The sequence below is a fragment of the Cydia fagiglandana genome, chromosome 26 (assembly GCF_963556715.1).
Source record: "Cydia fagiglandana chromosome 26, ilCydFagi1.1, whole genome shotgun sequence".
Classification (NCBI taxonomy): domain Eukaryota; kingdom Metazoa; phylum Arthropoda; class Insecta; order Lepidoptera; family Tortricidae; genus Cydia; species Cydia fagiglandana.
The window spans coordinates 2,821,339-2,846,686 of NC_085957.1; the positions used below are offsets into that span (position 1 = coordinate 2,821,339).

Sequence of the window (25,348 nt, forward strand, 5' to 3'; positions counted from 1 at the left end):
GGTGACTATGGGTTGATGCGGGAGCTCCGGCCCCAGCACAAGCTCGTCTTTCACCTCGTGCTTGGTATACAGGCCGGCCATCATGGCTGCCTCGCTCACGCCGCACCCGTCTCTGCTGTCCTCACACTCCTCCTTCACACACTCCTCGTCCGTGTATTCAGCTTCCTCCTTAACAAGGACTGAAAGAAAGGGTTGCAATTATTATAAAATCAAATTAAGGTAAAAATATACACATCAGGTTAATAGTTAAGGCCAGGGGATGGCAACTTTTGAGAAGAGACAACTGCAGTAGAAACCACCAGTTCAAAGCAGTGGCGTAGCTAGGGGGGGGGGGGGGGCGGGGGCGGTCCGCGCCGGGTGTCACCCATTTAGGGGTGACACCCGACCGTGAACATCAGTAGTGCCACCTATAAAAATTCGTAAAATAGCGATGGAGTAAATCCTGAGCTATTTAACATAAATTACAATTACTCTTTTTAAATATACTATTTTACAATTTTGATTGGTTTTTGGGGTGACACCCACAATTTCCGCACCGGGTGCCACCCATGCTAGCTACGCCACTGCAAAGAAGCTTAAAGAACTGCAGGTGTTGTTTTCAGTGCCGTAAGAACTTTCAATTCAAATGTTCATAAAGTTCGGTAATTTGCCTTTTTACAGGATAGTTTAATCATAATCAAATGCCAATTTTTATCATTTCAATTAATATACAAAAAAACAAAACTTATACAAACTATTTAAAATTAAGTATAATGTTCATTAATTTTATGGGTGATGTGAAGAGCCGCACGCAACTTGCGATTTTATAGTAAAGTGTGGACATGAAAAAATCTGGTCGGTTTGAATGCGATCTGTCGGCGTTCATTTGTTTTAAAAACAAAAAAAATTATGTCAAACCTTACTGTCAATACTCGATTCTATCAATCTGTTTCGGTATTTTTATAATATATGATGTAATTAAAAGAATGCCGTCCAAAGAACTTGCAATACGAAAAAAAATCGTGAACATGTTTCAAGAAAATCTAGGCATTTCACAAAACGACATTGCTAAGTGTCTGAAAATCAATAAATCGACGGTACAATCGGTACTTTCTAAGTTCAAAAAGGACTTGACTGTGGAACGGAAGCAAGGAAGCGGTAGAAAAAGTGGACCTGTGGACAAAAAAAAGGCAAAGAAGGTAGTCGAGTGTTTTACGAGAAATCCGGGCATATCTATCCGAGATGTTGCAAAAAAGTTGAAAGTGTCCAAATCGTATGTGCAGAAAATTAAACGTTACGAAGGTTTAAAGACTTATAAAGCTGTAGTCAGGCCTAATAGGTCAGAAAAACAAGAAAATTCTGTCAAATCACGCTGTAGAAAATTGTACGACCAGTTTCTGACAAAATATGATTGCCTAGTCATGGATGACGAAACATACGTCAAGGCTGATTTTAATCAGTTACCTGGGCAACAGTTTTATGTGGCAAAAAATAAGGCAACTATTCCTGATGAATATAAAAAAATTAAATTATCAAAATTCCCAAAACGTCACATGATTTGGCAAGCGATATGCTCCTGCGGTAAGAGGAGCAAAGCTTTCGTGGCTTCTGGGACAATCAATGGAGAAGTTTACAAGAAGGAGTGTCTGCAAAAGAGATTGCTGCCTTTCATCCAACAACATACGGGTTCTGTACTGTTTTGGCCGGATTTGGCGACATGCCATTACAGTGCGGTTGTCATGGAGTGGTACAGAAATAATAACGTAACCGTAGTACCAAAACAAGCAAATCCCCCCAATTGCCCAGAACTGAGGCCCATTGAGAAATATTGGGCCATAGTGAAAAAAAATCTAAAAAAGTATAAAACGGATTGTAAAGACGTTAAAACTTTTAAGGCGAAGTGGCAAAAAGCTAGTAAAGAAGTTTCTGATTATGTTGTTCAGCGAATGATGACGAAGGTGAAGTCTAAAGTACGTAATGTCATACACACGCATAAACTTGAGTAACTTTTGTATTGTATTTTTATAGCCTCTGACATGTATTATTAGTAAAAAAAAAGTTACATTAAATTTCGTTTTATTGAGGAAATTACAAAAAAATATGTACGACCAAATTTTTTCGTGTCCACACTTTATTTAAGCTTTTATTATTGTTACTTTGTAAGGTCATGTATCTAAGATGGAGCAAAACTGTAACACTCTGGCACCCTAGAGGGCACAAAAGAAACAGAGGCAGGCAGTTTAACACTTTCGCAACCGGGCAAAAAACGGCGCACTACCTCAGAAACCGGTCGTCTATAGCTGCGTACAAAAGAACAAGTGTTAAAAGATGGTCCAATAAAATCCAAGATATGGCTGGAAGGACAAAAACAAAAACATGGACCAGATTAGTTCATAATAAGGAAGAGTGGAGAAGATTAGGGGAGGCCTTAGCCCAATGGCACACAGAAGCGGTTACCGTAGAATGTAGAATAATGAAAACTGTAGACATAGTATAAAAAAAATGTACCTTTTCTGAAATAAGGCTATAAATAAAAAGGTATGTATCTATGGGCCTTAGTTGCCACAAAATAAATGATTAAGAAATTTAATGAGAATCAATATAGCAGATTTAAGGTTTAATCTTATTTGTATTTTACTATTTTATCACAAAAACTGCTTGCTTAAATTGTTTTAACAAGGCAAAGATCTTGTATATTTACAAATGTCCATATTCCTGAGACTACTAATGAATTAAACCTAAATTCACATGGTAAAAAAACAACAAGTGTTTAAATAACATTTTTTTAGTTCACTTGAATGTAAAAGGCTTGTGTCTCAAGTTAATCATACGTGACCTGGTGCAACTCAGCTGAAACGTCGGAAATAAAGGTAAAAATAATGAAATTATATCGCCGTAGCCCCGTTTGTGTAATTAAATATGTGTACAAAACGCGAGGGTTTAAAGTGTTATATTTAATCATAAGTGTTTGGTTATTTAGAAGCACTAGTGAGCCGCTCCGGCTTCGCACGGGTTAAACAAAACCTTAACAAATTACGCCCAAACCTTCCCCAAGAATCACTCTATTGATAGGTGAAAACCAGAGGAGACCTCGAACAAGATGGGAGGACGAACTCAGACTCACAGCGGGCCCGAACTGGAGAAGAGTGGCCCACGACAGACCTCAATGGAAAGAGCTAGAGGAGGCCTTTGCCAAGCGGCACACTGAGCTAAGAGATATACTCTAACTCAGAACAAAGGGGCTAGATAGATAGATAGATTGATAGGTGAAAACCGCATGGAAAGGAAATCCGTTCAGTAGTTTGCGTGTTTATCGAGAACATATATACACACAGATAGACGCGGCGGGGGACTTTGTTTAATAAGATGTAATGATATCTCGGTTACTAAGTAAATTAGATATAAGCCCACCTCGTTCCCACTGGTCCGTATCTGCACTCTCGGGCTCCGCCTTCACGCGCGCTGGCGATATGCTGCGAGCGTTACTTCCCTCCATCTTCACAATGACGGCGTCACAGCTAACGAACGAAGCGCGACGAAATTACAATTAAAAGGTGACAACAGTAATTATATGCATGATAGGTATTTGTTAATTAAATGAATCGTAAAATAAATAGCCACGCTCATAAATGCTAATCCTCAATATGCTATCAGCCTATCAATAAACATAAACTGACACATAACTTACGTTCGGAAACTTTTCAAACTTTGGGCATACTTTAGGCCAGTCCAGACGAGACGATCAAATCGACCAATTTGATCAGGAAATTAATTGGTGTCAGTCTCCAATTGAGTCGCTTAATTTCAAACTCGGGTAAATCCATCTGTCAGATTATGCGATTTTGGTATTAAGAAAACGCAATAGGGTAGATATTTGCTGAGAGGGTCCAATGGATTTACCCGAGTTTGAAGTTAAACGACACAATTTATAAGTGGTCAAACCAAATTTGTCAGTTAATATTAATAAGAACAAAGAATCTATACTCATCCTTTTTTTGGGCGCTAGTACTAGTGTAAGACAGATAATTCTCTCAATCTATGTTTGAAATGAGACAGTCCTTTGACAAACTATATATATATATATATATAACTTTTTTTTGGATCCTATCTAAGAGCCGTAACAGACTACCGCACCACGATATCTCTTTCTTGCTCTCACTTATGGGTGCGGCGCACCAAGTTCACGGTGCAGAGGGGCTACCGCGAAAACCAAAATTCCTAAATTGCGGGGATCTTTCTCTTTTACTCCAATGAAGGCGTAATTAGAGTGACAGAGAAAAATGCCCGCAATTCGCGAAATTCGGTTTTCGCGGTTATACCCAGTAGTCTGTTACGGCTTTTAGCTAGTTAGCCCCCATACCCACGGGCGTTTTTACAACGCGCGGTAAAAAATGATTGATACATGTGTATTTATTCACACGACAGCGGTGGCGCTTTTTATCAAGCGTTGTTGGATTTTCGACGTTAAGCCTTGGTCGTTAAATTGAATTTAGAGTGCGGACAGATTGAAGCGCTTTTTTAAAGCGCGTTGAATAAGCTTTTGTGCTAATGGGAGCTTAGTCCCCATACCCACGAGAGCTTTTTCAACGCGCGTTAAAAAAGCGTTCGAATGGCACAAATGGATATGTACATGTGTATTTGTTCACACGATGGCGGTGGCGCTTTTTATCAAGCGTTGTTGCATTTTCGACTTTAAGCCTTGGTCGTTAAATTGAATTTAGAGTGCGGATAGATTCAAGCGCTTTAATAACGCGCGTTGAAAAAGCTGTCGTGCGAGTGGGGGCTTAGGATGCCAGTCAGAGGGGCTACCGCGAAAACCGTTTTTCGCAAATAGCGGGGATCTTTCTCTTTTACTCCAATGAAGGCGTAATTAGAGTGACAGAGAAAAATGCCCGCAATTTGCGAACTTCGATTTTCGCGGTTATAGCCCAGGACGACTGAATTAAGCAAAGTGTGAAGCGCTTTAATCCAACCTCGTGATTTTTTATAGTCCTTCTAGTGAGTATTAAGTCTCCTCCACACTCGTGCGCGAATCGCGGCGCGAAGCCGCGAACGTGAGTGTGGCGTCGATTTTCGCAGACAGCGAAATCGACTCTACACTCGCGTTCGCGGGTTCGCCCGCGATTCACGCGCATAGTCTGGAGGGGGCTATATATTCTTTGTTATAGTCCGACAAGAAATTGTAGAAAATTATTGAGGGCGCCACTTCCTACGTAACCGTCACATTTTGACATAAAATGCTTAAGGGGCTCCCCCACGCCAATGACCTTCGATCTGAATCCCTTCGTTTTCTAATGTTTTTTGTAGCTTTAAGCAATATAGTATCCCATATTTACTTCTAAGTTCACTGTCTTCGAGATATTTGCCATCAAAGCTGAACAATTTTAGGCTAAAAAACAGGTTTTCTGGCCATAACTTTTGTGTTAATTAGTTTAAAATTAAAACCTTGGACACGTTTTTCGAGATGTCAAAGACGAACCTAAATATGTAGATTTCGTACATGTAAGATCCTTCACTGCCAACTAGATACGAAAAAAGGGTTTTTTTTTAGGCAATGTTTAAAAAATAAATAAGTATTTTTTTTCAAAATCCGGTGGACAAACCCGGAGATAAAAGATTGAAGAACCGATAACGGTTTGTCTTATAATTCTATCTGTAGTGCAAAAAAAGGAGATACGATTCAAAACTTGTCAAAAATCGATGAAAACCTCGGGTAGCCCCTTAAACATGGGAACAATTTTGTATGGAAATTTTTTAGTTCCATTCTATATGACGAAATGAGTGTGGCCTGGCGCGGACGTCTTGTTTGGCTGGGTGGCAATGAATGAGTTGGAGTTTAGGCTTTAAGGTTGCTAGAAAAAAAAACCACTTTATTTATTTATAAAATAAATAATATTCAAGAAATCTTAAAAGTATACAAAATAAGCATTCCTTGTAATCAAAGAGCCGATTTTTACAGTTTTTTGTAATTTCCGCCTTTTTGGCTGGTTCAACTTTCATTAGCCAGGCTCTGGCCTCCTGCCGAATAGCGCTATCTCAAAAACAAATGATTTTGAAAATGGAATTCTCAGTAATAGAAACTAAAGTATAGTTATAGTACGTTTTTTTAGCATTAGAAATAAGGTAAACAATCTTGATGTATCTTTTAATTGAAAAACACATTTTAAAAATAAGTTACAGCAAATATGTATTAATTATGAATCTAATACGATCATTTATATTGTTCTGCTTTCATAAGTATAATAGTTACTGATTTTTGAAATGCGTTTTTCAATTAAAAGACATGTTAAGATCGCTTACCCTCTTGCAAGTTCTTTCTAATGCTAAAAAAACGAACTATAGCAATGAATTTTCATTTCAGATAGCGCTCTTTGGCTTAGCAGGGCAGTATTCTATCTTTTTATGTATTTATCGTAACATAAAATACATAACAATTTTCTGACAATTATATTCCTCGCGACACTGCGATTGCAGTTCATCATTATTCATGGTTGATTTCTTTTAATTTCCGCGCCTGTTGCCGTTTGCGGCCTCTCGGCCAGCTTCGGCCGCCATGCTTGGACTCGATGTGGATGCGCAGCATGCACTTGGTTGTCAGCGTGCGCCCACAGATGTCGCACGGGAAGCACCCGCGGATTCCCAGGTGCACCTGCACATAACCACAGAATAAATAATAGTACTAGGTACATATATTACAGTCGCCATCAGATATATCGGAGCGGCCAAGGTGCTCACAAAGATCTGAACACGCCTCTATTGTCAGGGCGTTAGTGTGCGTGTTCAGATATTGTGAACACCTTGGCCGCTCCGATATATCTGATGGTGACTGTACAGAAGACTCACTCTTTAACAAAACGCGTCTGTTACGATCAGCACAGATATGGCCGCTACGTGGCGACAGCGCCACGCGCGGCTTATGGCTTTCCCCAAAATTGGGGTGGAACGGATGTACTTTCAGCTACCTGTAGCAAAGCGACGAAATCGCGGAGTGAGCCACGCGTGACATAACAGTACATTCTCTGTTACTTCTCTGTTTCCGCTACCCAAAGGTTGTCTGGAAGAGATCGCTCTTTAGCGATAAGACCGCCTGTTGTCTGCCTCTACATTTAATCAATTGTACTTTTCTTTTGTATCTTTTTACTGAGGTGTGCTAATAAGTATTCTATCTATCTACATTATGATACGGGTCTCTATTGTTTCCCAAATAGTTTTAAGTCATAAATGTATTGTTTGTCCGAATTTTCGTTAGTCATAATTGGTTTATCTCAGAAACGCGTAACTTTTCAGGATTGTCATAAAACAAACCTAACCTCCAGAACCTACAGAATAACCTTACGAAAAAACAAAACAGTTAAAGTTCGTTTTTTTTAGCATTAGAAATAAGGTAAACAATCTTGATGTGTCTTTTAATTGAAAAACACATTTTAAAAATAAGTTACGGCAAATATGTAACAATTATGAATCTAATACGATCATTTATATTCTTCTGCTTTCATAAGTAATAGTTTTTGGTTTAAAAAAAGCGTTTTTCAATTAAAAGACATGTCAACATCGCTTACCTTCTTGAAAGTTCTTTCTAATGCTAAAATAAACGAACTATAGTAAAAGTCTAAAATCTGTGTTAAAAACACATCCATAACATAATAAATAAATAAAATCTAGCGGCGCCTGTGAAACAAAAGTAGGTAGGGAAGACTTGATCCTATGGTAGATTTGATCCTAGTGAAGACTTGATCCTGGGGGAGACTTGATCCTAGGAAAGACTTGATCCTGGGGGAGACTTGATCCTAGGGGAGACTTGATCCTAGTGAAGACTTGATCCTGGGGGAGACTTGATCCTAGGAAAGACTTGATCCTGGGGGAGATTTGATCCTAGGGGAGACATGCTACTAGGGGAGGATTAATGTTGATGTACTCACTGCCTTATGGTGTCGTTCGAGGTTACTCTTCATGGTGAAGGCACTCGGGCATTGCTTACACTTGTAAGGTTTCTCGCCCGTGTGCGAGCGGATATGAATCTGCGGATACATAGTACATTGAGCAATAAGGAAGGTACGAAATGAAATAAATCTCATATACCGGACAAGTGCGAGTCGGACTCGCCCACCGAGGGTTCCGTACTTTTTAGTATTAGTACATCATGTGTGAAATTTCAACTGTTATGCTATTCCGGCAATGCTAAGCTATTCCGGTTTATTATATACAGCCTGGTGACAGACAGACAGAATCTTAGTAATAGGGTCCCGTTTTTACCCTTTGGGCACGGAACGGTATTAATTATTAATTAATATATTGTGATACTTACAATTAAATTTCCTTTCGAGGTGAACGCCTTCGGGCAGTCATTGCAGGCATATGGTTTTGGCTCCTGATGTTTCAGTTGGTTGTGTTGTTTCAGCAGCGCTGGGGTCTGCCACGAAATTGCATTATTTGTTAATAGAAATGAAAGAAATGGCTTTTACTATGCGACTTTAATTATAATACGTAATTATAGAAAAACTTAACACTTAGGGCTTGTGCACAAATCACGCGAGGTTCGATAGGGGGAGGGTCACGAAAAAATCACGATAGATCACGTTGGCGGAGGGGGCGTATAAGGAAACCTCACGTGTATTATTCTATAGTGAACGACATTAAGAAAAAAAAACCTACCACATAAGTAGATACTATTTCTCGGTCTCGTTAAACATAAATCTTCACTCTGCACTTCAAAATAGCGAGCTTATTTAACGAAAATAGAAATATAAACAAGATTTTCTAATTACAATTCTATTTATCTTAAAATTGGACCAATGAAAAAATTGCAAAAATATACACGCGAGGTTGTGTTGGGGGAGGGGGGTAGCCAAAAACCTTACTAAATATCACCAAGGGGGTCAAAAAGTAGCCGAAAATACCTCGCGTGATTTGTGCACAACCTCTTAACAGAGTACAGAGCAATCGGGTGCTAGGTGCAGTTTACTCCTATAGTTCGTTTTTTTAGCATTAGACAATCTTGATGTGTCTTTTAATTGAAAAACACATTTTAAAAATAAGTTACGGCAAATATGTATCAATTATGAATCTAATACGATCATTTATATTCTTATGCTTTCATAAGTGATAAATACCGATTTTTAAAAAGCGTTTTTCAATTAAAAGACATGTCAAGATCGCTTACCTTCTTGCAGGTTCTTTCTAATGCTAAAAAAAGAACTATAGGTGCAGTTTGCTTTGCTTCTTCTTTCCTTATGCGCACTGCCAAGGAATGGAATTCCTTGTCTATATCTATATTTCCGTGTTATTATAACCCGGCAACCTTCAAATCAAGAGTGAACAGGCACCTTCTGGGCGAGCTCGCTCCATCGTAGGCCACGTCTACGCCTCGGCTAGTCTGTGGCCATGGGTAAGCCCATTCATAATAAAAAAAAAAGTTTTCGTGCAGGTGGTCAGGTGGTTTGTGTTTACTTTCATCATCCTCTCCTGAACACAAACCTATTAAATCAGTGAACATTTGTTTATTTAAACTTTTTTGCACAAAACATATACAACAATGTATGTATAAATGGCGGACTTAATGCCAAAGGGCTCTACCAGTCAACCATGATTTTAATATGAATGTCCGACTTGCACTTGGCCGGTTTTTAGGGTTCCGTATTTTTTTTGTTATGCATTTTGTAATAGAATGTGTTGCTTGAATAAATATTTTTCTATTCTAATATTAAGGGGCCCACTGATTAACAGTCCGCCGGACGGTATCGGCCTGTCAGTTGTTCGGAACTGTCAAAATTTTGTTCTAACTGACAGGCCGATACCGTCCGGCGGACTGTTACTCAGTGGGCCCCTTTAGTATGGATATATTACCGTCACTTTGTGTCCGCACAACTCGCACATAGCCCTTATCTCCGCTGAGTGCTTCTGCTTATAGTACTTTCTCTGACAGGACGGGTCCTTCCTCTTCTGCTGGAGATGCGAGCGAGACACGTGAGTCGTGTAAGCTTCAGCCGTCGGGAACGATATCGAGCACTGTTCACAAACAATATACATACATACATACATACATACATACAATCACGCCTATTTCCCGGAGGGGTAGGCAGAGACCAGGGATTTCCACTTGCTACGATCCTGACATACCACTTTCGCTTCACAAACAATATGCTTATGCTTAATATTAGTTATTTGTTTCACTCGGGGGCAAAGTTGTTGTTTAACCGCTCGTGCCAATATTGATACCCGAGCAAGCGAGGTCCAAAATTGAACCACGAGCGTAACGAGTGGTTCGATAAATGAAATCTTGAGCGTTGCGGAGGTTTCAAAGCACGAGGGTTAAATAAAAATTGCCCCCGAGTGAAACTTTTCACCACACCAACCTGGAGCAAGTATTAAATATAAAATATCAAACAAAATCAAATCCAAATTAATCTTATTAAATATTTATCAACCAAAATCATCATTTAAAAGTAAATTCTACCAGCAAACATAAGAAAACAACTCAAAATTTGCATTTGATTACTTTGTCTTACATGTGAATAAAATGCAACTTAGCTATCAGTTTTTGAAGTGCAAAGTAAGCCTTTCCGAGCTGGTGTGGTGAAAAAGTATAATATGTATTGGTATAATTGGTAACTGGTATTGGTAAAAAAAAAAGTAACCGATGTAACCCTCCGAATCGCTAAACTTAAGTGGCAGTGGGCGGGGCACATTGCCCGAAAGGTCCTCGAGTGGCGACCACGTACCGGAAGGCGCAGCGTGGGTAGACCCCCACAAGGTGGACTGATGACCTGGTGAGCCCCCATTCGCACGACAGCTTTTTCAACGCGCGTAAAAAAGGGCTTGAATCTGTCCGCACTCTAAATTCGATTTAACGACCAAGGCTTAAAGTCGAAAATCCAACAACGCTTGATAAAAAGCGCCAACGCTGTCGTGTGAATACATACATGGCTATCCATTTGTGTCATTTAAGCTTTTTTAACGCGCGTTGAAAAAATTGTCGTGCGAATGGGGGCTAAAGGTCGCGGGAGTCCGCTGGATGCGGGTGGCGCAAGACCGGTCATTGTGGCACTCTTTGGGGGAGGCCTATGTCCAGCAGTGGACGTCCTCTGGCTGATATGATAATGATGATTGATCGATTGGTAACTAACCCCCCTTTGTAAAGTATGAAAACAAGCTTATATGTATGCAAATGATAATACATAAGATATTTTCTTTAGGAGTGACGACCGGTCTGGCCTAGTGGGTAGTGACCCTACCTGCGAAGCCGATGGTCCTGGGTTCGAATCCCAGTAAGGGCATTTATTTGTGTGATGAACACTAATATTTGTTCCTGAGTCATGGGTGTTTTCTATGTAGGTATATAAGTATGTATTTATCTATATAAGCATGTATATCGTCGCCTAGCACCCATAGTACAAGCTTTGCTTAGTTTGGGGCTAGGTTGATCTGTGTAAGATGTCCCCAATATTTATTTATTTAGTGATGACTCCTAAAGAAAATATCTTAATGGATGCATTAATTACGTCACATAAAAATTCGTTTTTTTTTAGACCCTCGCCCTCTCCCCACTCTCCACTTTTTCATATGAAAGAGATAGGTATTTAATACGTACTGTCTCACTTGGCAATGACCCTTCCCCCCCTCCCCGTTGCAGTGACGTAATATGTCATCATCATCATCATCTGAGGCATTACAGCCGCGGGTAGGCCTTTGCCGTAATATGTGGACGAGCCTTATCTTGCACTGACCTTATCACATTGAATCGACACCGTCGGATGTGTCCCCCCCACATGCTCTTGTAGCGCCTCCTCGCTCGCACAGTTCTCGCCGCACTGCTCGCACGGCCACAGGCCCGTATGCTCGCCGGCCGTGTCCGTATGTCTGTCCAGAGCTGCTAAGCTCACAAACGACGCTGAGCATGTTTCGCACTTGATTTTCTGAAAAAAAAAGTGACTAACGCGATTATTTTTAACTCTTTTTTTTCTGTATTTTGTTAAAGTCGAAGGCGAAGTCGCTCAACTTCGCTCAAGCCTTCAAGCTTCGCGGATGCGGATATCCGCAACATCCCTGGTTCGTACGTTACCTTGGCATGTGTTTTCGCCTTGTGCTGTCTGAGCCCGTTGCTACTGACAAACACCTCGCCGCACTCGTCGCAGGCCACGTTAGTCGCGAGGTGGTTGGCGCGCACGTGAGAAAAGTAGGACGTACACTTTCTAACAAAAATAATGCGGATGTTCCGCGGATGCGGATGCGAATATCCGCAACATCCCTGGTTTGTACTCTACCTTGGCATGTGTTTTCGCCTTGTGCTGTCTGAGTCCGTTGCTACTGACAAACACCTCGCCGCACTCGTCGCAGGCCACGTTAGTCGCGAGGTGGTTGGCGCGCACGTGAGAAAAGTAGGACGTACACTTTCTAACAAAAATAATGCGGATGTTCCGCGGATGCGGATGCGAATATCCGCAACATCCCTGGTTTGTACTCTACCTTGGCATGTGTTTTCGCCTTGTGCTGTCTGAGCCCGTTGCTACTGACAAACACCTCGCCGCACTCGTCGCAGGCCACGTTAGTCGCGAGGTGGTTGGCGCGCACGTGAGAAAAGTAGGACGTACACTTTCTAACAAAAATAATGCGGATGTTCCGCGGATGCGGATGCGAATATCCGCAACATCCCTGGTTTGTACTCTACCTTGGCATGTGTTTTCGCCTTGTGCTGTCTGAGCCCGTTGCTACTGACAAACACCTCGCCGCACTCGTCGCAGGCCACGTTAGTCGCGAGGTGGTTGGCGCGCACGTGAGAAAAGTACGACGTACTCTTTCTAACAAAAAAAAACACCCACTTAAATATTTATTTTTTAATACAACTCAAAAAGTGCTACTTTACGTAGCTGTTTAGCTTTCGCATGATGCGTGTGCTTCGACATTTCCCGGTATTGCTCGAAGCTGTAAAAGCTTGTAATACAAATTAGAGATGCACCGGATATTCGGTTACACGGTATGCGGACCAACCGGCCATTATTTTAACATCCGGCCGGATACCGGATAGAGGCCTACTATCCGGCCGGATACCGGATAGTAACATTGCTTGATTTCGGTGTAAACGAAATTGGAATAATAAACAGTCACGGTCATAATCGTATTACTCGTTTATTATTTTAAAACAGTTTTTTAAACATTCTACTAACTTGCACGCGCACTCATTTCGAACCTAGAAATGAGTCCGCGCTAACGTTCACTACGAAACGTGTCAAAACCTTCACAATGCGCACCTGAGAAACCTAGGTATAGTTCCGCTGGCCGAGTATCCGGCCAAACAACTATCCGTTGCATCTCTAAATTGTGCCACAGAATAAATAATAGTACTAGGTACAGAAGAACTCTCAAACAAAAGGCGTCTGTTACGATCAGGACAGATATGGCCGCTAAGTGGCGACAGCGCCACGCGCGGGTTATGGCTAGCCACCAAAATTGGTGTGGAACGGATGTACTTGTACCTGTAGCAAAGCGACGAAATCACGGAGTGAGCCACACCTGCTTGTACCCATTGTGGGGATCTTAAGAGCCAACAGGAGTGGTAATTTCTCCATACAAACGTACTAGACTGTTTCCTCCGTGGGTTTTGATGCTGGAGCAATGATTTTTACAACACAGAGTAATATTGTCAATATCTATGTCGGACTGTTATGCTTTATTTGATATTTTTGTTTTTTAAGGTGCTAGAGCCCTTCAAAAATGGCCAAAATGGCCTACTTGACTATGCCGCAATGAGAGGCGTAGTATTCAAAACTGACATCAATTAGCCAAAAAATCAAAATGGTCCGACACAGATAATTTAATAATCATTTAGATTTCTAATGATTACGATTGGTTAAGTTTTGGAGGAGGAAACAGTCGAGTACGAAACCTCGATTTTTGAAATTTTTACGCAGGATTTTTCGCCTTGTCCTTATCGCACTAGTATTAGGAGCCGCTTCCGTTAGCGAGACGGGTCATCATCATCATCATCATCTCAGCCATAAGACGTCCACTGCTGAACATAGGCCTCCCCCTTATGGGGGGTGAATGCCATAATCGCCACGCTTGGCAGGCGGGTTGGCGATCGCAGTCGAGTACACCGAATTTGAGGGACGCTGCTGCCCGTCCACCGGTGGTCTTGGACGTAGTTTAAGGACATACCCGGGTCCGAGCGCGAGCCCGGGAGCGAGGCAAGTATATTTACCTAAAATATTTAAAACTCAGCTCCTGTTTCGTCGTAATAAAATCGTATGATAAATTAACTCACTGGAAGCTTTTGTCGCAGTGCTCGCACTGGTACACTCGGCCCGCGTGAAGACCGTAGTGGAGCATCGCCTGGGACCTGCGCATATACAATCTAATTACGTTCACAGTACATATGGTATGTACAGGGTGGCCAACTTGGAGGTATACAACTTTTTTTGCGGCCATTTTGTTTTGGCGGCAAATATGACAGTTTGTTGCATGAAAATTACTTTGTGTAGATACGGCAAATTTGTTATGGAGCGTTTACAAGACGGGGACACGTGTCACGCGCCACGAGCCACAATAGAAACATTAAAAATAACGTTTCCCGGTCGATTAATTTCGTGAAACGGTGACATTGACTGGACCCCAAGATCGCCTGATTTAACAGCTCCTGACTTTTTTCTGTGGGCTTATCTAAAGGGACGTGTCTATGCTAATAGGCCAACGAACCTTCAGCAATTAAAACAAAATATTCGAAATACTGTCGCTGAAATAACGCCAGAAATGTGTGAAAAAGTGATGAAAAACGCGATGGAAAAGGGTTCGCATCTGCCATGCTGCTAGAGGTGAACATTTGTCTGACATTATTTTCCATGTGTAATTGCTGACCCTACATATTATATTTAACATGGAATACTTACTTAATATTTTTTATGTTTTATAGAATAAAATTTCAAAAATAAAGTGTATACCTCTTATTTGGCCACCCTGTATATGTCGGAGAATGGCTGAAATGTGCCATCTATCGCCTTCAAGAGGCGTTTTATCGCGCAGCCTTTGACAAAGCAACCTAGGGTGTTACGTACACCTGAGTGGCGTTCGACGCAGTTCCGCCAAGGCGTCATAGAGTGCGCTGTCAAAACAATTGAAGTCGAGAACTATTGAAGTTATGCTGTCAATTATTCTTCGAGAGAGCACGATGAGAACTAACGGGAGAAGATGACGTCTGTGGCGGTTCCGGGGTCTAATCCACTGGTTTGCTTAAGATAAGAAACGTATCGCGTGCTGTTATTTGTAATGAGTCTTGTGCAGTAAAGATTGTGAGTTGAACATCGTATTTCATTGAAGGCCCTCGTCATCCACGATTGAAGGTTCTGATGTGCTGCCGATTGTATGATACGCCCACAATTCCCGACATATATAAATAAAGTTAGGGCCTTAAGTGATAAACAATGTTTTTTTGAGAGATAGATTCTCTTCTGAACATATACGCAATACAGTAGAATCGACATTAGACTTGCTTAGCGTCCCCGCATCGTAATCTAATCGTAATTACGTGTTCTTGTGTGTGTGTGTGTGTGTGTGTGTGTGTGTGTGTGTGTGTGTGTGTGTGTGTGTGTGTGTGTGTGTGGTGGGAAGGGGGGGTGCATTAAAATCACCAAGAGGAGGGGGGATACTGACTTGGATCTTGAGACGAAGTCGCACTGCGTGCAGAACAGCTTCAACCGATGCAGAATCAGGTGTAGCTTCAATACACATTACACAATCGACATTAGACTTGCTTAGCGTCTGTGTGTGTGTGTGTGCCTCTCTCTCTCTCTCTGTGTCTGTGTGTGTGTGTGTGTGTGCGTCATCATCACCAAGAGGAGGGGGGATACTGACTTGGTTCTTGAGACGAAGTCGCACTGCGTGCAAAGCAGCTTCAACCGATGCAGATTCTCGTGACCTCTCCTCCTCCTGTCGCATTGGAAGCGCACGGCGCAGATCTCGCACGAGTACGGACCAGTGCCCTAAAAAATAAAATTAATTAATTAATAAATAAAAAATGTTTCATTGCCACAAGTACCAAAAACCGGACAAGTGCGAGTCGGACTCGCGCACGAAGGGTTCCGTACATAGTGCAAAAAAGGAAAAAAAAAAACGGTCACCCATCCAAGTACTGACCCCGCCCGACGTTGCTTAACTTCGGTCAAAAATCACGTTTGTTGTATGGGAGCCCCACTTAAATCTTTATTTTATTCTGTTTTTAGTATTTGTTGTTATAGAGGCAACAGAAATACATCATCTGTGAAAATTTCAACTGTCTATCTATCACGGTTCGTGAGATACAGCCTGGTGACAGACGGACGGACGGACGGACGGACAGCAGTCTAAAAGGGTCCCGTTTTACCCTTTGGGTACGGAACCCTAAAGAAGAAAGGGCAAGGCTCAAAAATAAATAAGATAAGGGGACTCACAGGGCTGTGTCGCTGCATATGATTCTCATAAGCGGCCCTCACTCCGAACCCTTTGTAACACTCCTCGCACTTGAAATGAGACTCCAAGTAGTTCCTGCCCTCCCGGCGCGCCGCCACCTCCGCCAGTTGCTCTTCCTAAACCACAGAAGAAATTCTTCCTAAATAATAAATAAAAAAATAACTCGAAAGTAGATACTTAAAATAATATGGTGTCTAAAAATATTCAGTAAAAAACACCGTACTTTAAAAAAAATACTACTTACTACCTGTATTTGTACTTAAATACTAAGTACTTTAAAAAAAATCAGAGGTTAATTAAACTGAATTTATTTGCCATTAAAAAAATTATACGTTGACGTCCATCCGCCCAGAAAAGTCAAAAATAATATGAAAAAAAGAACCACATAAGGCGATGGCGCGTATTGTTGCTGTCAAGTTGGTGCAACTTGGTTCGGACTAAATTATGCTAAAAAAAATGCCAGATGCTAAATGGAAAATTTTGGTGCCAAAACGAGTGCAAATATGCCAGATCTGGCATCATTTATGCTAAGTTGGCAACACTGAAATAATAGTACTACCGTACAGAAAGGACACTTCCTACAAGCCCACATACACAGCGGTTTTGACAGCGGTTCAGGGTCGAATCATGCTATCCCTTTCTAATATATGGCACTATCCCTTTCGGCTATTTAGGGTTGTCAAAAATCAAGTGATTATCTTATCTGTGGTCGTGTACGCAAAAGGAAGTCAAGTGGTGCCAACCGTAATAATTGCTCGGAGCAATACTGAGCCGAGCGGTGCCGAGTTCGACCGAAGTCAGGAGTGTCTCCCCACTGCCTAAACACAATAGGGGTTGTGCACAAATCACGCGAGGTGTTTTCGGCTACTTTTTGACCCCCCCTCCCCCTTGGTGATATTTGGTAAGGTTTTTAGCTACCCCCCTCCCCCCACACAACCTCACGTGTATTTTTAAGATAAATAGTATTATAATACTCTAAATTAAATCATTGTGATCAATCTAAATGGGTCAGTATGGAGAAGTCAGAAACTATAAGAGATAGCGAAATCTGTTCTTAGGAACCATGGCTCCGATTTTAGATTTAATAATAATGGCATTCATTTTTTTTTTAATCTATCGTACATAGCCGGGATTCGAACATGGTCAATATTCTTGTTGTTTGTTTGTATGAAAACTTTTAAACGATGCGTGATAGGTGGGGGGTGCTCGACCAAATATCATAGAGGGCCCCGAGACAAAACAAAGTACATTAAAAAAAATCAAAATGGCCGACTTTTTTTAATTTTTTCAAGTTGGTCCGAGCGCGCTGAGAATTGGCATGCGGCGAGCCTGGGGGCCCAAGATTACAATGTCAAAAAAATATTTTTGGAAAAATTCAAAATGGCGGCGGACACGGGCAAATTTCCGACCCCGGTGGAGGGCCGAAGGCCCGAAGCCTCCACCCCGACGCCCAAAAAGCGACTCCCAATAGGAAAAGTGTTGGGTCGTGTTTAAGCTCCAACTTCCCCCTCTCGTGTGACGCTTCGGGCCTTCGGCCCTACGCAGAGCTCGGCCTTCGGCCTTCGCAAGCCTCGACGCTTCGCCGTGGGGCATTCGGCCCGCCGGCTTCGGTCATCAAGACAGTTGACTTGGTAGATCGCTTGGAAGCACCGAATTTACACAGTTCGGCCTTCGGCCTCGCGCCTCGGCCTTTGGGAGTCGGGGTGGAGGCTCAGGGCATTCGGCCTTCCACCGGGGTCGGCCTTCGGCCTCCCGGCATGAAGCTCGCCCTTCGGGCTCGCTTAACCTACTTGAAAATTTTACTTTGCCCGTGTCCGCCGCCATTTTGAATTTTTCCAAAAATATTTTTTTGACATTGTAATCTTGGGCCCCCAGGCTCGCCGCATGCCGAATCTCAGCGCTCTCGGACCAACTTGAAAAAATTAAAAAAAAAGTCGGCCATTTTGATTTTTTTTAATGTACTTTGTTTTGTCTCGGGGCCCTCTATGATATTTGGCCGAGCACCCCCCACCTATCACGCATCGTTTAAAAGTTGCCATACAAAGAAACAACAAGAATATTGACCATGTTCGAATCCCGGTTATGTATGATAGATTTAAAAAAAAAATTAATGCCATTATTATTAAATCTAAAATCGAAGCCATGGTTCCTAAGAACAGATTTTGCTATCTCTCATAGTTTCTGACTTCTCCATACTGACCCATTTGGATTGATCACCCTGTATATGTATAGAAAATCTTGTTTATTTTTCTACATATTTTCGTTAAATAGGCTCGCTATTTTGAGGTGCAGTGCAGTGAAGATTTATGTTTAACGAAACCGAGAAAAAGTATCTACTCATCTCATGTGGTAGGTCTTTTTAGGGTTCCGTACCCAAAGGGTAAAACGGGACCCTATTACTAAGACTTCGCTGTCCGTCCGTCCGTCCGTATGTCACCAGGCTGTATCTCACGAACGGTGATAGCTAGACAGTTGAAATTTTCACAGATGATGTATTTCTGTTGCCGCTATAACAAACACTAAAAACAGAATAAAATAAAGATTTAAATGGGGCTCCCATACAGCAAACGTGATTTTTGACCAAAGTTAAGCAACGTCGGGAGTGGTCAGTACTTGGATGGGTAACCGTTTTTTTTTTTGTTTTTTTTTTGCATTATGGTACGGAACCCTTCGTGCGCGAGTCCGACTCGCACTTGCCCGGTTTTTTTTTTGTTAGTTTCGTTCACTGTAGCAAAATACACGTGAGGTTTTCTTATATACAGGAGGAGGAAACAGTCGAGTACGAAACCTCGATTTTTGAGATTTTTACGCGGGATTTTTCGCCTCGTCCTTATCGCACTAGTTTTAGGAGCCGCTTCCGTTAGCGAGACGAGTATATTTACCTAAAATATTTCAAACTCAGCATCTGTTTCGTCTTATGTTAACATCACACATCTATACTTCGTTTTTTTAGCATTAGAAATTAGGTAAACAATCTTGATGTGTCTTAATTGAAAAACACATTTTAAAAATAAGTTACGGCAAATATGTAACAATTATGAATCTAATACGATAATTTATATGCTTCTGCTTTCATAAGGAATAGTTTTATATTTTTATAAAGCGTTTTTCAATTAAAAGACATGTCAAGATAGCTTACCTTCTTGCAAGTTCTTTCTAATGCTAAAAAAAACGAACTATAATCTGCGGCGATACAGACATCATCTTAACTGGCTCAGCGCGTGCTGCAACCTATACTAAGTTATCGACACGCGCTGATTATATTTTGCTGACCGCCATAGACTAAATATAAACAATAAAATAAAATAAAATTCTTACCTTGCTCAAAAAAACTATTTTCACTGAATAATCACTTTCGAATATCTTATTCTTTCTCATTTCTTCCTTTTCGTTTCTTATTCTTTTCCTCGTGCGTGTCGGTTTGACACCCGTATTTTTTTCACTAAGTTTACTTTCAGTTTTCTCCTCCTTTTTATTACTTTTACGCTTCTTTGCTAAATTGTTAGCGTTCTGTGTACTACCGTTTCCTTTTCGCTTTTTTACTGAATTTTTAACATTCTGTTTACTACTGACATCATTTATATTCTTTATATGGTCTCCGATTACTAAATTTGGTTCATTTTTTAGACTGACATCACCTATATCTTCATTTTCATTTACAATACCACCATCCATAACTGATTTAATTCTACTAACATTAATTACATCATCATTTTCATTATCTATTTCTATCTTAAATTTGGTTCCTGTTCCACCGTTTTCTGTTTTAATATCTTTATTCCTACCTTTTAATCCATTTTCGTCTTTTGCATTATGATTACTTTCTTCATCTATTTCATTATCGAATTCTATTATATCATCAGTTTGGTTTAATATATTATTTATGTCAACCATATCTATATTTGGTTCATCTTTTATGTTTTCCGCTAGTGATGTGTCAAAGTTTATGTCTTGTGTTAGAGTTTCCATAATTGTTATATGATTATCCGATGCAGTCTCAATAACATGTATGTCTTTAGGGATGTAGTTGATAGTTTCAACTTCAGTTGTGGTTAAATTGATGCATTGTTGAGAAGGCTGGTTTATACTACGAATGTAGTCTGTGTTTAACTGGAAAAATCAATGAGAAGTACAATTACAAACCAACGGAAACTGATAATAGTAGGTAATAGTAGGGTGTGTTGTGTTTCGTTCCACTGATAATAGTACATACATATATACATACATATAAACACGCCTATTTCGCGGAGGGGTAGGCAGAGACCACGGATTTCCACTTGCTACGATCCTGACATACCTCTTTCGCTTCCTTCACATTCATAACATTCCTCATACACGCTCGCCGGTTTAGGGTGCTCTTGACCTGGCCTTTCTTCAGGATTTCCCCGATCTGATCAGAGAAAGTCCGCCGAGGTCTACCCCTTCCAATTCTCACTCATACACTCTCTTTGTCAGCCTTCTTTCACTCATTCTTTCCACATGTCCAAACCACCTCAACATACCTTTCTCAATTTTTGTCACTACATCTACATTCAGTCCACACTTTTCCCTGATAATAGTAGTAGTAGTAAAACACTTTAACAAAACAGAAAAATAACATTCGTCATTAGTACAAAGGCGAACTTATCCCTTTAAGGGATCTTTTACATAATATAGCCCTAGTGCGCACAACATCCAAGTTGATAAACATACATCGCGGTTTTCAGTGCGGGAATGATTTCGTGTACATATTTATAACTTTGTTTATTGGAAAAATAATTATCAAACTATGAATTAAACCCCTACGTTTAATTCATAGTTTGATAATTATTTTTCCAATAAACATAAATTACGTCATCGATTTTTGACGATATTCCCCCCCCCCCCCCCATAATCATCCAAAAATCATGCTTCAAATGACCCCCTTTCCTCCTACTTCATGCTACCGTCATCCGATGTCCAGACCCCCCCCCCCTAATTTAATTTGAAATGACGTAATTTATGAATAGCCCCTAGGTAGTAAGGTCCAAATGTGCTTAGAAATCTTAAATTAGTATTTTTTACAGTTTTTACCTGTTATTCGGCTAGTGTAAAACATTCCCGTAAACATTCAGTATGTTGATAAACAAGACTATAAGTGCCGGTAGTTCATAAGACCTGTGCTATACACGGTGTAACATGAGGAAACCGAATAATTTTAACCACGCATTTCTGAGGTTAAAAGAAGGAAAAAATGTATTATGAGTTTAGGTGATATTCGCAAAAAAAAATTGTTTTTGTTTTGTTTTTTTTTTCCATTTTTTGAATGTATTTGTACATAAAACATAAATGTTATTGGTAAACTTATCACTTAAAATTGTTTTTTACATTTTTTTTCGTAAAACCTACTTTTTGCAAAGTGTTACTTGTCACTTTTTGACATCTATCAATAAGGATATTTAGACTACGTCCCATAGCACCAAACATCGCCATCAAAAAGGCGTTTTGCACTATGTAACAATAAAAACATGTTTTTTTTTTACTGGTATTAACTCTGAAACTAGACGAATTTCAAAAAAGTTTCTAGGACATTTTTGTCTCTAAATATGATCAGGAATACGCTGTTGAAATTATTCGGTTTCGTCATGTTACACCGTGTAGAAGATGTTGACATGGCCAATCTTCTCCGAGACCGCAGGGACAGGACAATGCCATCCTCAAAACGTCCAGGTAATTTTTAAACTTAATAATACTTAATATGTAATAGAGAGGAGGATGGAACTTGGAGGCGAAGAAAAAATAGGGAGCTAGAGGAGCTGGTTGCGATGCCTAATATAATTGGCGAGATCAAAGCCACACGACTCCGCTGGCTTGGTCACCTGGAGAGGATGGGGGAGGATCGTGCTGTGAGAAGAGCGTATGTGGGGCACCCGGGGGGAAAACGTCCGTCTGGGCGCCCCAGATACCGCTGGAGTGACGAAGCCCAAAAAGACCTGTCCGCCCTCGGAATACCCAACTGGCGTGAAGTGGCGCAGAATAGGGCAGAATGGCGCTCTTTTGTGTCAGAGGCCAAGATCCTCTTTGGGTCACTGAGCCAGTGATGATGATGATGAATCATATGTTGCGTAACATATAAATCTGAACCGGAAGCAAGTGATTATTTATACAATTTCATTCTAATTTCATTTATGAAATGTCAATTTATTTAAATGTAATATGTACTGAAATTTTATTTTTTGGTCAATAAAGGCTATTCTTATCTTATTCTTATTCTTACTTATAAAATATTTTCTAAGTTACCAGTCCTCCCAGCAACGCTGGCATGAGCCGTTGTGGAGTTCGGAGACACATCTTCCTGAACGAGACACACTTCATCAGTAGAGTGCAGCAGTGTGAACACAAATATTGAAGAAGCTCGTCCTTGATTACCTATTTGAAGAAATTACATCATATATCATGTATATGATTTTATTTAATATAACGGAAACATAAAAGAATGACAAGGTAAATAAAAAAAAAAAAATATTTGGGGATAATGTTACACAAATTGTCCTAGTGACAAACTAAGCAAAGCTTGTACTATGGGTGCTAGGTGACGAGTAGAGATGCACCGGAAATTTGGTTACTATCCGGTATCCGGCTTATCCGGCCAATACTTATTTGCCCGGATACCGGATAGTGACCTACTATCTGGCCGGATACCAGATAGTAATAGCTTGATTTCGAAGTAAACAAATTGGATTTAAGAAACATAATTGTACTTGTTTATTCTTTTATAACAATTAAACATTCCACTGACGGTTCGAAATTAGTGCGCGTGCAACGCACTAATAACACTCTACTCTTACCACAGAATAAATAATAGTACTAAGTACAGAAGACTCACTCTCTAACAAAACGCGTCTGTTACGATCAGCACAGAAATGGCGACAGCGCCACAAGCGGCTTATGGCAAACCCCAAAATTGGGGCCGAACGGATGTACTTTTAGCTACCTGTAGCAAAACGACGAAATCGCGAAGTGAGACACGCCTGCTCTTACTCAGGATAAATAAAATAATAATACAATAAGTAGCCAATACATATTATTACAAGAATTTAATTTAAGAAATTCCTGTATGGATTTTTGGTACAAAAACATATATGTCAATTACAAAAACAATTCGATAATGGAATATTTACTGGACACATTTTGAATTTAAGTTATTTTAGTTTAGTTTTAATTACTCTCTTATTTTTGATTGTCATTTAACATATTATTTTCATTTGACATCATATTATAATTAGTGCATGCTCCATCACTTGTCGATTTTATATTTGTATATCAAATGGCAAAACATAGTGAAACATAAATTATTATATATTAAGATCTTTATTTAACCTATGTTAACAAATAAATAATATTAGATTTTTTTTATTAAAGGAGCTTATAGATAGACTTTAAATAGCAATTTGGTAATGGTTAATGTTATTATATTTTATATTTTGACGACCGGTCTGGCCTAATGGATAGTCCTGGGTTCGAATCCCAGTAAGGGCATTTATTTGTATGATGATACAGATATTTGTTCCTGAGTCATGGGCGTTTTCTATGTATTTAAGTATTTGTATATTATATATATTGTTGTCTGAGTACCCACAACACAAGCCTTCTTGAGCTTATTGTGGGACTTAGTCAATCTGTGTAAGAATGTCCTATAATATTTTATTATATTACATGCTACGAATTGGCAGATTTGCCCTAAGGCCAAGCAGGTCAGGTGGCAAGACATTACGGGTGGAAAAATTCAAAGATGATAGCAAGAAATAACTCAAGATGTAGTCAATATGATGGGTGCTGGAAAGGGGCGGCTACAGGGCCTGGGGCCTAGGGCGCCATCCCAATCCGCCACTGGTACTACGTGGCGCTAGTAGTTAATACTTACAGCAGTCCCAACAATGGCAGAGAAAGCTTTAGCAAGTTTATAATCATGAATGTTGTACAATCTGACGTCGGTGGACAGACAGGCGCGGCAGCACAACAAGTACTGATCAGAGCACGTATTATCTGCCCTGTCCAAGACGATAAAGAGGTTATTTGATCCAATCTTAGACATTGTAGTTCGAAGAGACCCGAGTAGGTAGGTTTGCTTGCTGTTTTTAATGCACTACACTGTTTGCTTGCTGGTTACTTGATTAAATTTATAAATAGTGCATCGAATTCATCTAATTTCAACCGATCACTGCGAAATGCAAAACCAAACCCGAGGTCCGTGACCAAACAATAATCACAGATAATGAAGATGTACTGTCATCTGTCAAACCTGTCAAACTTTTTTTATCTATAAAGCCTCCTCCACACTCGTGCGCGAATCGCGGCGCGAAGCCGCGAACGTGAGTGTGGCGTCGATTTTCGCAGACAGCGAAATCGACTCCACACTCGCGTTCGCGGCTCCGCCCGCGATTCACGCGCATAGTCTGGAGGGGGCTTAATGTGCATTCGGAAATGATTCAGAAACTTTACGGCAACTTTACGCCAAGACTTTACGGCCTCTATATATATAGAGGACAATAGCCCAGTTTAGTAGCAGTTTAGTAGTATATATATATATATATATATATCCCTGCAACAAACTGGGCTATAACCGCAAAAATCGAAGTTCGCAAATTGCGGGGATATTTCTCTGTCACTCTAATTACGCCTTCCTTGGAGTAAAAGAGAAAGATCCCCGCAATTTGCGCATTTCGGTTTTCGCGGTAGCCGCTCTGCATGTGATTTTTGACACGTTTGATACACTTTCGGCCGATCAATTGAACTCTTTGAACACACTTTGCTGACAGTGTAACGTGCGATACTGTAAGGCGACGACATACGACACGAATACGACATTTTTGCCAAAATAATGTGCATGAATGCTTTCTACTATTATAGTAGTTTTTACGTAATGGCAACATTTTTAAACTACTGATCATCTACTGATGCAAATAACGCTTAAATC

General features: G+C 40.5%; 2 protein-coding genes across 4 annotated transcripts; both read right to left on the bottom strand.

The window, feature by feature from the left end:
• Positions 1-5,868: 5,868 nt before the first annotated feature.
• Positions 5,869-12,449, bottom strand: LOC134677296 (zinc finger protein 845-like). The gene is made up of 8 exons (XM_063535731.1): positions 12,442-12,449; positions 12,235-12,369; positions 12,038-12,167; positions 11,703-11,891; positions 9,823-9,984; positions 8,285-8,389; positions 7,899-7,997; positions 5,869-6,628 (listed from the first exon to the last, which is right to left on the bottom strand). Exons 1-8 carry the CDS (start codon positions 12,447-12,449, stop codon positions 6,461-6,463), a joined length of 996 nt encoding a protein of 331 aa, XP_063391801.1. The 3' UTR covers positions 5,869-6,460.
• A 107-nt stretch (positions 12,450-12,556) lies between these two features.
• On the bottom strand, positions 12,557-24,625 carry LOC134677549 (zinc finger protein 37-like). 3 transcript variants are annotated; one of them, XM_063536019.1, is made up of 8 exons: positions 24,296-24,625; positions 22,672-22,800; positions 20,199-20,523; positions 19,732-20,159; positions 16,395-16,529; positions 15,820-15,947; positions 14,237-14,311; positions 12,557-12,773 (listed from the first exon to the last, which is right to left on the bottom strand). In XM_063536019.1, the coding sequence occupies exons 1-8, from the start codon at positions 24,464-24,466 to the stop codon at positions 12,572-12,574; spliced, it is 1,593 nt and encodes a 530-aa protein (XP_063392089.1). In that variant the 5' UTR covers positions 24,467-24,625; the 3' UTR covers positions 12,557-12,571. The 3 variants fall into 3 exon arrangements, with proteins under 3 accessions (XP_063392089.1, XP_063392088.1, XP_063392090.1); XM_063536018.1 differs by having other exon boundaries at positions 19,732-20,523; XM_063536020.1 differs by lacking the exon at positions 15,820-15,947 and having other exon boundaries at positions 12,655-12,773; positions 19,732-20,523.
• Between the last annotated feature and the right edge of the window lie 723 nt (positions 24,626-25,348).